General features: G+C 43.8%; 1 protein-coding gene across 1 annotated transcript in view; it reads left to right on the top strand.

Annotated features, from left to right (window-relative positions):
- CHCHD3 (coiled-coil-helix-coiled-coil-helix domain containing 3) overlaps nucleotides 1-14,626 on the top strand; it is a 281,917-nt gene that overhangs the window by 254,218 nt on the left and 13,073 nt on the right. Inside the window, exon 7 of the mRNA NM_001126357.1 lies at nucleotides 13,116-13,251. Coding sequence (NP_001119829.1) covers nucleotides 13,116-13,251 — 136 coding nt within the window. The remainder of the gene's footprint in view (nucleotides 1-13,115; nucleotides 13,252-14,626) is intronic.

The following is a 14,626-nucleotide window of genomic DNA, read 5'->3' as shown; positions in this document are numbered from 1 at the left end:
GGGAGGGAGAGGGAAGAGTCCCAATTGCCCCTTAAGAAAGGTGGGCATTTGCAGGTTATGCATTTAGTAGAACTCCTGTTGATGAGCTCGAAAAGTGGGCAGCTGAGGGCAGACTGGAGGCTGATAATAACAGTAGTCTAGGCAATGGCATCCCACTCCAGTACTCTTGCCTGGAAAATCCCATGGGTGAAGGAGCCTGGTGGGCTGCAGTCCATTGGGTCGCTAAGAGTCAGACACGACTGAGCGACCTCACTTTCACTTTTCACTTTCATGCATTGGAGAAGGAAATGGCAACCCACTCCAGTGTTCTTGTCTGGAGAATCCCAGGGACGGGGGAGCCTGGTGGGCTGCTGTCTGTGGGGTCACACAGAGTTGGACACGACTGAAGTGACTTAGCAGCAGCAGCAGGCATGAACTGTAGCTTAACCAAGGGTGGTGTAGGGGGAACCGAGGAAGGGTTGAAAGTGAAGACTTTTCCAAGAAGGAACTAGCAGTCTCAATGACTTCTTCAGTAGGAAGTAATTCAACCAGAACAAAAGAACCAAAATTAAATGCGTGATGCTGAGCTAACAATACTGCAGTTGGTGGAAAATGGAAGGAAGATCTTGTCTAGATAAGAAAATGGAAATTAAAGAAACTGGCCATATCCAGTTGTTGCCTAGTCTAGCGGTCTTCAAGATAGAAAGTTTATGAGGACCATCAGATCAAGTCCGTAGCTTCAGAGGGGTAGGGTTACTATCTGCGTATTTTACAAAGAATTGAAACCTAGAGAAACCTAAGATCACGGAGTTTCTAACTGATGGAGAGCAACTAGAAAACCCATTTCATCACAGGCAAAGCAAAAGGAGAGAACCCCCAGAGGGAAGAATAACTTCCAGAGGAGAAGAACAGCAGGGACAAAGACCTAAGCTCTGGAAGTAGCTCCCCTTTACACGAGAGGAGGAGGTTGGGAGAGAGCAATGAGCAAGAGAAGGGACCAGCTCTCTGACAGACAAGAGTCTCACAGATAGAGAAATCTATAGGCTCTTCAAACACTCAGTGATACATGCTATTGCCAATGGCGCGCCCTGTGACTTAAAATAATCAGGCAGTTTCTCTGTCTCATTTCTCCCAAGGTGTCTGAGGTTGAATCAGAAGGGCTTGTGCCAAAGGCTGGCGTGTCCAAAGGCATTTCCAGGTTTGCACTCCCATCTCAGCTCTTCCGTCACCAGCACTTGCTGATGCCTTTAGAAGGAGAATCCTACTTCTCGTGGATTCCTCCCTTTCTTCCAGTGGATTTCTTCCCTTACTCATAGGAATTGCCATTGCTGTCAGATGATTCATCTAGCTTTTGGGATTTCCTACTGAAAGGTTTCCCTTCCACTCCTCCACCTCACCAACCCCACTTTTAATATTCATTACTGTGGGCTTCAGCTTTAACCAAGAGATCTGTTTTTCTCCTTAATCCTACCCACGTCTACCTTCCTTTTTGCCTTCTTGTCTTTCTTTTTAAAGACTCACAGTGGGGACTTCCTTGGTGGTCCATTAGCTAAGACTCTGTGCTCTTGATGCAGAGGGCCCAGGTTTGATCCCTGCTCAGGAAACCAAATCCTACATCCTGCAGCTAAGACCTGGTGCAGTCAAAGAAATAAATAAAGACTGTTGAATCAAAACACTCCCCTTTTCACATAGCCTTCCCTTCCACCCAACTTTTGAGTAGTTCACTTCTGCTGATTACTATACTTAATGGAAATGCCTTTATTGCATACAGAGCATGTCCTTGCTGAAAACGTTTATGGCTTTCTGATCTGTATGTAAATTTTCATATGAATCTTAAAAAAGAAAAAAGTTCATTCCTGACATCACTGCCTCCAAACTTTGTTCTCTTCTTCCGCAGCCTTTCCTTCTTCCTCGTTTCTGTTTGGAGTGCCTTGCTGTCCTGTCTCACTGCCTGGGCCTTTCTTGTTCTGTAAGACTTCTGAATTCGTTCGTCTGAGACCTTTGCCAGTCATCTCCCGCCAGCTGTGCTCCCTCCTTTCATGTTTTTACTGTTCCCAGATGTGCCCTGTAAAAGCAGCTCTTACAGGATGAGACACACAGACACACAGACAGACACACAGACACACACAGACATAACCTGGTATAGAACAAGCACTCTGTAAAGGATATTGCACTAACCTTCATCTCTTTACTGCCCATTTTCTTATTTACCAACTCCTGCTGTCTGACTTCTGTCTTACGCCCTATAGTGAAATTATTTCTCTAAATTACTGGGGATTGAATTCCAGAGTGTTTTATTGGTCTGTATTCTTTTCGCCTTTTCCTTTTTCATGAAGCTCTGGTTTCCCAGCCTTGGGATGCTGTGTCATGCGCTTCTTCCCTCCACTCCCAGCTCTCTGACTGCTCCATCTTCCTTCCCTGTCACCTCCCGCCTGAACAGGGCTGCTGCCCAGGGCTCCGGTGTCCCTCCTGCCATCTCTCTCCACACTCCCTGCCTTTTCTTGCTGGGAAGGCCCAGTCCATGATGGTGGCCCTGTTCCCAGTGCTGAGCTCTAAGTCCATACTCTAGATCTTGGTGGGTTGTTTCCACTTGGGAGCAACATCACTTGAGCACTTTCATTCTTTAAATCCCCAGGTATAAGCCATGCTACCGCACAATAGCACTCATCTCACACTCTAGGAAAGTAATGCTCAAAATTCTCCAAGCCAGGCTTCAGCAATACATGAACCGTGAACTTCCAGATGTTTAAGCTGGATTTTGAAAAGGCACAGGAACCAGAGATCAAATTGCCAACATCCACTGGATCATCAAAAAGGCAAGAGAGTTCCAGAAAACATCTATTTCTGCTTTATTGACTGTGCCAAAGCCTTTGACTGTGTGGATCACAATAAACTGTGGAAGATTCTGAGAGAGATGGGAATACAGACCACCTGACCTGCCTCTTGAGAAACCTATATGCAGATCAGGAAGCAGCAGTTAGAACTGGACATGGAACAACAGACTGGTTCCAAATAGGAAAAGGAGTCCGTCAAGGCTGTATATTGTCACCCTGCTTATTTAACTTCTATGCAGAGTACATCATGAGAAACGCTGGACTGGAGGACGCACAAGCTGGAATCAAGATTGCCAGGAGAAATATCAATAACCTCAGATATGCAGATGACACCACCCTTATGGCAGAAAGTGAAGAAGAACTGAAGAGCCTCTTGATGAAAGTGAAAGAGGAGAGTGAAAAAGTTGGCTTAAAGCTCAACATTCAGAAAACTAAGACCATGGCATCTGGTCCCATCACTTCATGGGAAATAGATGGGGAAACAGTGGAAACAGTGGCTGACTTTATTTTGGGGGGTTCTAAAATCACTGCAGATGGTGACTGCAGCCATGAAATTAAAAGACGCTTACTCCTTGGAAGGAAAGTTATGACCAACCTAGATAGCATATTGAAAAACAGAGATATTACTTTGTCAACAAAGGTCTGTCTGGTCAAGGCTATGGTTTTTCCTGTGGTCATGTATGGATGTGAGAGTTGGACTGTGAAGACGGCTGAGTGCCGAAGAATTGATGCTTTTGAACTGTGGTGTTGGAGAAGACTCTTGAGAGTCCCATTGACTGTAAGGAGATCCAACCAGTCCATCCTAAAGGAGATCAGTCCTGGGTGTTCATTGGAAGGACTGATGCTGAAAGCTGAAACTCCAATACTTTGGCCACCTCATGCGAAGAGTTGACTCATTGGAAAAGACTCTGATGCTGGGAGGGATTGAGGGCAGGAGGAGAAGGGGATGACAGAGGATGAGATGGTTAGACGGCATCACCAACTCAATGGACATGGGTTTGTGTAGACTCTGGTAATTGGTGATGGACAGGGAGGCCTGGTGTGCTGCAGTCCATGAGGTCCTGAAGAGTCAGACATGACTGAGCAACTGAACTTAATGAACTGAAGCCATGTGTGTGTTGCCCTTCTTTGCGTCCATATCTGTCATTTACCGCATCCTTGCTTCCCAGTGCCTCTGTTCCTGCCTGTCTTTATAGCTGGACACAGCTCCACTGGCCTCCCAGCCTGGATGCTTTCCACTTTCATCCATCTGATTCATTCACATCTGGTCAGCTTTCTAAGAGAGCACCTTTATAACTTTATTCTCTCATGTAGAAAGGTTGGTGGCTTGTCTTTCCCTGCAGAACAGAATCTAAGTGTCTTCTGCCTTGTCAGAAGACCATCTACATCCCAGTGCCTCCCTTTTCATCACCACCTCTCACCTCTGCCAGCCTCCCTGCAACCTGATCCCCTGGATGTGCCTAGTTTGACTGAGACCTGGGCCTTGGCTCACGTGGAGCCTCTTACGTGTCCTCTTGCCGTTTTACCCTTCATTGAGGGTAAGTCCATCTCCTCTCCTTCATGGACTCTGTAGATTACCCTCAGCTACCTCCTCAGGACAGCTGCAGCGCTTCCTGATGTACATTCTGTTCCTGGACCCACTGTACCACCTGCTCTTACCTGTGAGCTTTGTGAGGGTGTTTCTTCTACAGATATGAATATTTTTCCCTCCTTGTGTTTCTGCACATCTTTACCTCCCCCTTCACTGTGTGTTCACCTCTATGATGTCCACGTGGCATTTTTCTGTCTGGCCATTTCCTGGAGGTTTACTGGCATGGCCTAGGGTGTCCTCTTTGGTATTTCCCTCTTGCCAGGGGCAGACCCTCAGCCTCCTCCCCTACAGATCGTCACCAGGACAAGAAAGAGACAGGAGGCCCAGCTCTAGCCCTCTTCCCACTCCTCATTATCAGCACTCTGACACTTCGGGGGCTTCCCTTGTGGCTCACCTGGTAAAGAATCCGCCTGCAATGCAGGAGACCTGGGTTCGATCCCTGGGTTGGGATGATCCCCTGGAGAAGGGAAAGGCTACCCACTCCAGTATTCTGACCTGGAGAATTCCACAGACAGTATAGTCAGTCTGTGGGGTCTCACAAAGAGTCAGACGCGACTGAGCAACTCTCACTCAGGGCAGATCAGTGTGGATAATTTTTTCCTTTACTTGTCACTGCAGTAAATACATTTGCAGTTCTTTCCGTTAAAGAGAGTCAGGCACATTCCTCCCTGGGTGTACCGAGTATTTGGATCTTGCTTTCAAAATGTTGGTGAAAAGAAGAGTATCACCTAATGTAATATAACACGCTCTCTCATCACAGAGTTTAAATTTGATCCTAATCCAGTTTTTTAGACTGTGTCACAGTCATTGAGATATATGGCGGTTTTGAAATGTTTTAAATTAAGCTGTGAGCGCCGAAGAATTGATGCCTTTGAGTTGTGGTGTTGGAGAAGACTCTTGAGAGTCCCTTGGACTGCAAGGAGATCCAACCAGTCCATTCTGAAGGAGATCAGCCCTGGAATTTCTTTGGAAGGAATGATGCTAAAGCTGAAACTCCAGTACTTTGGCCACCTCATGCAAAGAGTTGACTCATTGGAAAAGACTCTGATGCTAGGAGGGATTGGGGGCAGGAAGAGAAGGGGACGACCGAGGATGAGATGGCTGGATGGCATCACTGACTCGATGGATGTGAGTCTGAGTGAACTCCGGTAGTTGGTGATGGACAGGGAGGCCTGGAGTGCTGCAATTCATGGGGTCACAAAGAGTCGGACACAACTGAGCGACTGAACTGAACTGTTACATTAGTAGTAAAAGCACTCTCAGATTTGATCACCGCAGGCAAGAGCTAAGGGTACTGGCATGTAGTTTTATGCTTGGGTGACTCAAATGGAATTTCTCCAAACATCTCACCCCCCAGTCACTCCTCAGCTGGGAAAGGAGCATAGACAATTCATCCCTGAGGGTAACGCTTTTTGAAAAATTATAAATGCCTAAAAATAGGGGCCTAATGTGAAAGTGTGTGCTTGACCATATTTCTGCACAGGCTGCTGGTACCACACTGCTCAACGGGAAGATGCTCTGATTCTGTGCTACTTCAATAGTTAGATTGCATTGATGAAAATGATATAATAAGTCCTATGAAATAAATATTGCTGTAAATATGGGAGGATTACCTCTGGGAGGTTGTGTCTGGTGTTCTGTTAGACTTGACCTTGGCATGTCTTCAGTCTGCCAGCACTGGTGCCCGCCTTGGCTGGGTGGGGGACAGCCACGTCGGCTGTATGCAACTCTCCCTCTCAGCCTGAGGACTTGAGCAGGAAGGATGCGAGGTGAACCCTTCCAGAATTTGGAAACAAATGCCTGTTTGTTCCGGCCCCGTAGGCTGGAGCTTGCAGCCTCCCCTTTCCCTGTTCTTCCTCACGGGTGGGTTAGCTGCTCAGCCTGTCCCTCTGCTCTCTCTCCATCTGGACTGGTCTGCTCCATAATGCCTTCCCTTTCTTCTCCAGGAGTCCCCTCAGATTCTGGAAGGTTCTTCAGCTTCCTGGTATCTACCTTCCCCATCTTATTCCAGCTCCTCCTGTCTCCCTCCTGCCTCCAGATCTGGGCCATGATCTAGGACCAGTTTATCCAGTCATCTCCTTCCTGGCCATATGAGGTAGTAACGCAGTAGAGTGGTTGCAGAAGTGTTAGCCGCTCAGTCATGCTCGACTCTGCAACTCTGTGGTCTGCAGCCCACCAGACTCCTCTGTCCATGGGATTCTCCAGGCAAGGACACTGGTGTGGGTTGCCATTTCCTTCTCTGTGGTTGCAGAAGGCAGTCCCTAAGTAGGGGATATGATGAAGGCTGAGTAATTCTGAAAGTTACCACCACCGCCCTCCTACCAAGACAAAGCAACTGGAAACCTCTCTCCAGGTTCCAATAAACAAATAAATCATTTGTTTATTGTTGACAGGTCTGAAACTGGGCTCCTGGCCCCTGGTTATTTTCAGGGGATCCCCTACTTAACTCAGAATTTATAAGCTCTTACTGTACGTGGCTACTCCCAGCTCTCCAAACCACATCTCTGCTGGCAGATGTCATGAACATAAGCACTAAACTTTGCTCTCAGAGAAAGCAGAAGCATCCAGAAGGCTTGGAGTCACCAGACTGTGGGTGTATTCATATCCCCACGGTGTAAGGAGGTCTATTTTCTCCATCTTGGGGCCTGTCTCTATATTCCAGGTACCATGGACAGATCTTCCTGCTGGCTTGAAAGTTACTTCAGGAGAATCCTAAGGCCAGTCCTCACTTCCTGTTCACTGGTGATGGGTGTCCGCTTGTCTGGAACACTATATGTTCAGTTTCTGTTCCATTCAGAACCAGAGCTCTGTTTAGCACTTTTTTTACAACTTATCATTCTCATTATAAGACTCTGTGTACTTCTGTCTCCTGTGCCACCAACCCTGCGCCCGCCCTCCCCCACCCCCCGCCCCCAGTTTGGGAGTCAGTGGAAGGCAAGGAGCATGTCTTATTCAGCACCTACCATGGTGAGTGGCATGTAATGCATGCTCGATAAATGTGGCTCAGTGTTTGTTGTTGGAGTAAACTGAGTAGACAGATGAAAGAAATAGCTATCATATTTTCCATCCTTAGCCCAATTTCAGTGAATATTCTAAAGTAGCAAGATTGGGGAAATGGAAATAACTCACAAAGCCCCCTAGGTAAAAATGACTTAATGTAATTTTAATTTGTGTTGGTATGAGTGCAGTGGGCTTCCTAGGTGGCGCAGTTGGTAAAGAATCCGCCTGCCAATTCTGGAGATGTAAGAAACACAGGTTTGATCTCTGGGTTGAGAAGACCCCTTGGAGAAGGAAATGGCAACCCACTCCAGTGTTCTTGCCTGGGAAATACCATGGATAGAGGAGACTGGCGAGCTACAATCCATGGGGTCACAAAGAGTCAGACACGACTGAACACACACACACACACACGCACACACACGAGTTCAATGTATTATATAGATGCATTTATTTAAAGTAAAAGAAATCCAAGGGCAGTGCATTGTGTCTGCTCAATGTTAACATTTTCTCAGTTGTCTAATGAAAATTATTTTATAAAGTCAGATTTTCCATGTTTTAATCAAAATAATCATGAGGATGGTGATGATCATGGTGCTGGTGATGCTTTTCCTGGCCTTAAAGCCTTATTGAGATATTTCAAATAAAAGTTATTTCGCAAAGAGTCGGACACGACTGAGCGACTGAACTGAAGGTGACTTGGTCTCATTTACACACTGATGAAGTCTTTGGAGATTCAGATTTCACATTTGGTCCTAGAGATGTCTTCATTCCACAGCTTGTAGGTCTTTTGATGGGGCAGAGAAAAATTTTTTGATGAGGTGATAGACAAACATCATAGCTAGTGTTCATTTTGTAAAATAAATATTTTTAGAAGTCTTTTTATTTTATTTTACTTTTTAAGATTTTATAGCAAAATGTATATGAAGATAAACTGAAGCAGAGAAAGCAAGCAGCTTTTGGAGATGTTAAGCTGCTTCCAAACTGTAATTGTAGAAATTTGATTACAGCTCAGATAGAAACATCATTAATAAAGGTGGTTAGCAGTTATTAAGAATGTCAGAAAAGCTTGAAATTGAGTTGTTTTTCAGATCTTGCTTTGTTAGAAAGAGGCTGTTTACATTTTATTCTGAAAACGATTGTAATTTAAAGTAAAATTAAAAATGAAAAAACTTAAATGAAGATAATGAATACATTTGAGATAAATACTTCCTTTATATTACATTTATGATAGCTTTATGACACATGATAAGAGAAACTAGTGAATTACTAAATATTGGCAAGATGCTTGGCAGTTTTGTGTTGTGAAAGAAAGGCAGAAAGACCTTGGACTTAGCAATCTAGTGAAACATTTTTAGCACAGAATTACAGTTAGAGCTTTAGCACTGTGCTGCAGAAGTTAGAACTGAACGTTTCCCTCCCCAGATGTGTCATGTACCTGCTTTTAATGTAATAGGTAATCGTTTTATGAGGCCACCAGATCCCATGAAGGATGCATGGTTGCTACCCTGGTATCCATTCTCGTATCCACCCTGCACTTAGAATGGTTTTGTGTTCCTGAGAGCTTCAGGAGTTGTGCCTGCTCACTGTTATATGACTTCTTGAGCCTTCTAAGTGGCGTGAGGAGGGCCATCTCCATATTTTTTTCCCTTCTCTGAAATTACCTCATTATCCTTGTGGTTTATATTAGAACTGAAAAGATGGGTAAGTAGTTTCCTTGAAATAGAAAGCTCAGATCCACATCAAAGAAGTTTCTAAAACATGAAAGTACGAAAGGCAGCAGCCAGATCAGCAGATAGCTCTAAACAGATAACCAGGTAGAAACGTATTGTGCCAGAGCCTTAAGAAGAGAGTTCTGAATATGGCTCGTTTATCTCAACTTCATTTTTACCAAAGTATCTTCATTTCTCTTTGACCAGTTAATTCCCAAGTTACAGGAAACTCTTTGAAGGAAATGATCAGAAACAGTAGTGATAATTTTTGTCCATCACTATGATATTTTAAGAACTTAGCCTTAATTGGGATTCCCCCCCGCCCTGAAGTTTCTACAATGGACCTGTCATTGTTATAAGAAAAATACTTTGATGTATTTTCTAAGCTACCTTTTCAAAGAACATTGGTGTTTGTTAAACATTAGCCAAAAAAAAAAAAAAAAAAAATCGATATGTTACTGGCTATAGACTGCCTACCAGAGTGCTTCTTTGGCTTTTGTTCTTTATCCAGATATTTGGTCTCGAGTTCTGCCATTGGATGCTATGAGTGAGGTCCTTGGCCTGACGTGCCACCGTGGGATGAAGTGGGGTGGGGATGGGAAGGGCTTGGCCCCAGCTTCTCATGCTGGTGAGAAAGAAGCAAGAGACAGGCAGCAGACTGGGAGTGGACTGAAGAGGACAGAAGGGACAGAAGGGGTAGAGAGACAGATGGGACCCATCAAAAGTCCCCAGTAATTTCAGAGTCACTCAACTGGATTTTTTTTTTTTTGAGTAATATATATTTCCATGTATCAACTTTATTCTGCCAGTTCCTTTTTGCCAAGTATGTTTTTGGATAACTGTTCTGTCTCTCACTTCTTTATTTATAGTTTTGAGTTCTCCAAATATTTCATCTTTCTCTTTTGTTGTTCACTATTTATTTTTGTTAATCTTTTCATACCAAGAAATTAAATTGTTTAAATGTCTCTTGCAGCTAAGATTTAATTTTCCTTCTTGGGTATCTTGAAATTCTGCCTTGCGTTATTTTTACCTAATAGTGGCTTTTTCCATCAGCAGGAATGGAAGCAGTCAATAAAAATCAATTGCTGACTCAATGACTCTACGGAGGGTTTACCATAATGCATATTGGAAATGACTTTCAAACCCTTTTCCTGAATGGAAGGTGCCATGCTTGGGTTTTATGGCCTTCTAATGTTAGACAGTAATCTCATTTAGCATTTTCCCAAAGTGAAAACAGTGCATTAGGGCAGCGTAACAAGCATTGCAGATCAATACAGAGACAGAGCTTTGCCCTTACAGGTTAATCCAAGCAAAATATACCAGAGCCTAGTCCAGGAACTGGAAGATAATTACGCTGATTCCCATCCTCTCTTTCCCCCGTTCTGTCATCTAATCATCAATACAGGCTGACATGTATACAGAAAGGATTTCAGAAAATGTCTCCATTTGCGTGTGCACACACACACTCTCACACGGACCTAACTACCATACAGGAAATCTAGGGTCCTGGGAGTGAGTAGTATTGATTTCTGGTGATAAAAGTATATTTTGACACCTTGCAAATCATAACTAACTCATGGACTTTAACTTGCAGGAGTAATAGCTAAACCCAAGATAAATGCTTACTTATACCTTAAATAACCCCATTCTAAGGAGCCCATAGTATTTAATGAATGCACTATTGTGAATAGTCTTTCTTAGAAGGGAAAAATACTCTAGCGTCTTCCTGTGATGCGCAGTATGTGGCAGCTCATTCTTTTCGGTCTTTTACTGCATGTTAATGGGGAGGGTGCTTCTAGCCTTCTCGCCCATCTCCCTTTCCCCTGCTTTAAATCCACGGTATGTGGGAGGGATGTTGGTCCTCAGCACTGGGATAGAATGTAGCGCTGCTTCCTCTTCAACTGTTAGAAGCGTTAGTTGTACATGTGCTTGTCTCAGCTCACCTGGTGCTTAATCCTATTTTATTATTTGTTCAGATGTGTGTCTTGCTGTAATCAGTCAGTCGTGTCTGTGCTTCTACGCTTTGAAGCTCAGCTGACTCCTTTTGGATACTGATGTTCATGGTAGGGGATTAAGGAAATCCGTGTCCAGAGACATTCACAGACATCTGAACTTGAGAATCTTAAAACTAGGATGGGATTGGATTTAAATTCTGTTCTTGGGTATTTGGCAAAACAGTAAGGTAATGAATGAAAAAGTACAATGTTATCTCTCTGTCTTCTTTTTCAGAGGGTAGTAAGAAGTAAATTCCCTTAGGGGCCAGTAACGTGGTTTGCATTTCAGTTTCCTATTCTAACTATATATATATATTAGCTTAGTGTTGGATAAAAGTAGTGAGGAGACAGATCTTCACCCAGAGCTTTCCTTATTGATGAGAAATACTTCTCCTATATTCTCTAGGGGTATTTTAGAACCCATCAAATTTAAAATAATGCTATTTTCAAGATTACTATGGAAATAACAAATTTAAATTTCAAGAAAAGAACTGATAAGAAAGTCTAGAACCTTTTGTATTAAACAAAACTGATTTTAAAAAAAAACAGACTCCCTAAAGTGATAATAATATTATATATATATTTCTGTGTATTTATTCCTTATAATCCAAGTTCCTCTACCATTTTTACAAGAGTATTTCAGTTTTGTTTGTATAATCCATTTGGTATATTTTATTTATCGTTACCATTTTTCAAGTGTGTATTGTCAGCTTTTTGGAAGCATCTATGTTAGTACTGCATATTCACTGAAAGCACTCTAAAATCTTGAGGTTTGTAAGTATAATTAGTAAAATTTTAGCTCAGGAAATGAAAAAAATTTTCTGTCCACTCATTCTGAACAATTTATTGCATGCCTTCTATAAGAGGGATCCATGTCAATAGCTGAGATCACAGAGAAAATAAGATGCAGTCCTTACCTGGGATTTGCATGCTAGTAAGTCACAGTTGGCTATAGTACAGTCAGTGTTAAGTACACAGTGAAAGAAGTTAATACAGGCGAGAGGGTCGTCATAAAGGGAATGATGGACTCTACTGTGGATGGAGAGAGCTAGTGAAAGCCGTATAGAGATTACACTTCAGTACTTAGCTCAAGTGTTAGAAGATGGGTAGGTGTTTTCCTGGAGAAGGAAATGGCAACCCACTCCAGTATTCTTCCCTAGAAAATCCCATGGACAGAGGAGCCTGGCAGGCTACAGTCCATGGGATCGTGAGAGTCGGACTCGACTTGGCAACTAAACCAGGGGTTTTCCAGATACATAGAAAAGGGTGAGGCTTCGGTGCAGAGCATTTCCAAAATCAAGAGCAATGGAGCAAAGACGTGAAGGGATGTGGAAGAACCAAACCCTGAAGAACCAGAGACATAAAGGAATGTGGTCAGGCTGTACCTTGTACAGGGTGGGGACAGAGGCGAAAAAGCAGGCAGGTACCTGATCCCAAAGGACCTGCCTGTTGACCTTGTATTTCATTTGGAAAGCAGATGCTGTCTAGACTTGGCTGTGAGAAAGAACCATTTGGGAGAGTAGAAGTGGAGGGCGAAAGCTAAGAGGCCGAGAGACCAGAGATTCATGGCTTGAATCCAGGATATAAATAATTAAGAATTAATATAACAACAGTGAGTATGGAGAAAGGACTGGACTGCAGGGTCTCCAGCTCTGTGACCCACTGGAGGTGGGAGCGGAAGAGCACATAGGCTCCCAGGTTGGAGACCCAGCTGCTGGGCTGCAGAGTAATTGGCTCCATTCATGCAGTCACGTTTTGGAGTGGGTGGGAATGCTGCTCTGTCCAGAGAGTCTCATGGGGGTGTCAGTTAATAGAATGAATTTCATGGTAGTCACTTATCTTGTGGAATATCTTTCTTAAAAGGTCAAAGAAAATTATTTCTCTTAAAGTTTTTTTTTAAATTATTCTTTTTTCATTTGCAACATTTGTATATTGATGTATTTTTTAGCTTTGATCTTCATTCAGGTTGAAGCTTATTTGTCTCAGTGGTACCTGTTTTTGTTTCCAGGCGGTATGAGTATCACCCCGTCTGTGCTGACCTGCAGGCCCAGATTCTCCAGTGTTACCGCCAGAATACCCAGCAGACCCTCAGCTGCTCGGCTTTGGCCAGCCAGTACATGCGCTGCGTCAATCAGGCCAAACAGGTGGGTGTATGAACCAAGCTACCGGGGGCGCCAGAGGAATAGAAGACTGCCATCCAGGGCACTGGGAAGGTTAATGTGTGTGACAAGCTCTGTGTGGTCACGAGTTGATTAAGCTTTCACCCGGGTGGTGGTAGGAAGAGTCCATGGTCTCCTTGTGTTCCACCTGCAGGAAAAAAAAAAAGATTTTACTTAAATAATACTTTTTCTAGTTGCCCTGAACTTTTGTCCTTTATACTGTAATTGTGTCGTCAAGGTCATTGCCCCATATTCTGGGCCAGTAGTCAAAGCCAGCAAAGAGGAAGGATACACATTAAGGGGCCAACAGCTTCAAGTTCATAAACACGTAGTAGTCATGCCGACAGAGAAGGCACTGGCACCCACTCCAGTCCTCTTGCCTGGAAACTCCCATGGACGGAGGAGCCTGATGGGCTGCAGTCCATGGGGTCGCTAGGAGTCGGACACGACTGAGCAACTTCACTTTCACTTTTCATGCATTGGAGAAGGAAATGGCAAAGCACTCCAGTGTCCTTGCCTGGAGAATCCCAGTCCAGGGGAGCCTGGTGGGTTGCCATCTATGGGGTCGCACAGAGACAGACACAACTGAAGCAACTTAGCAGCAGTCATGCCAAGAGCCTGGTTTAAAAAATCAAAGGCAGACATAAACTGAAACAACCCCTCCACACTCCCCACCCCTCAAATGCAAGCACCTCTCAATCTTCCGCCAGTTGGTAGAGTCCACTCAGTTGGGCAGGGAAAGAGAGGCCAGAGATGGACTTAGGAAGCAGTTCCCATTGCTTCTGTGTACCATAGGCATATTCTTCGTATGATCTTTCATAGCAGAATAATGGGAGGATAACAGGACGTGTGTTCTCCCTAATTTATGTACTTTAGAAAGCCAATGATAATCCCTGAAGCAAATTAACAATTCTGGCAGGTCACATAATTGCCTATCATTTAACTGATTTAACAGTTGGATATAGGTGGTTCTGAGAGATGAAAATTGTTGGAAACCGTGGTTCTTTCTGCTGACAGACTCCCTAGAGTTGACCTTGTAACCCAACCAAATCTAGTGTTTGAGCTGCACAGCATGCCTTCCTGTAGTCTAATTTGCTGTAGTGATAATAATGCCAGTTAGTATAAGTTTCTAACACGCTGGAAATATGGGAGGGTCAGTATTGTCTGGATAGCTGGAAAACAACAGCAGAACTAGTGGAAAAAACTGGAACCAAGGTTTATTAAAAGTGTGTATTGCCGTTAAAGACCTTGTGGCTTGGGGCTTTTATCTGTTCCGCTTCTGTGGCACTTGTCTGAGTCTCCATAGTGTGCCAGAAATTCCTTCCTTTCAAGGTTTTTGGTAGAAGTAATGTTGCTAATG

The sequence above is a fragment of the Ovis aries genome, chromosome 4 (genome assembly GCF_016772045.2).
Source record: "Ovis aries strain OAR_USU_Benz2616 breed Rambouillet chromosome 4, ARS-UI_Ramb_v3.0, whole genome shotgun sequence".
NCBI lineage: Eukaryota > Metazoa > Chordata > Mammalia > Artiodactyla > Bovidae > Ovis > Ovis aries.
Note: the sequence above shows the minus strand (reverse complement) of the source record. Positions and strands in the feature narration are given on the sequence as shown.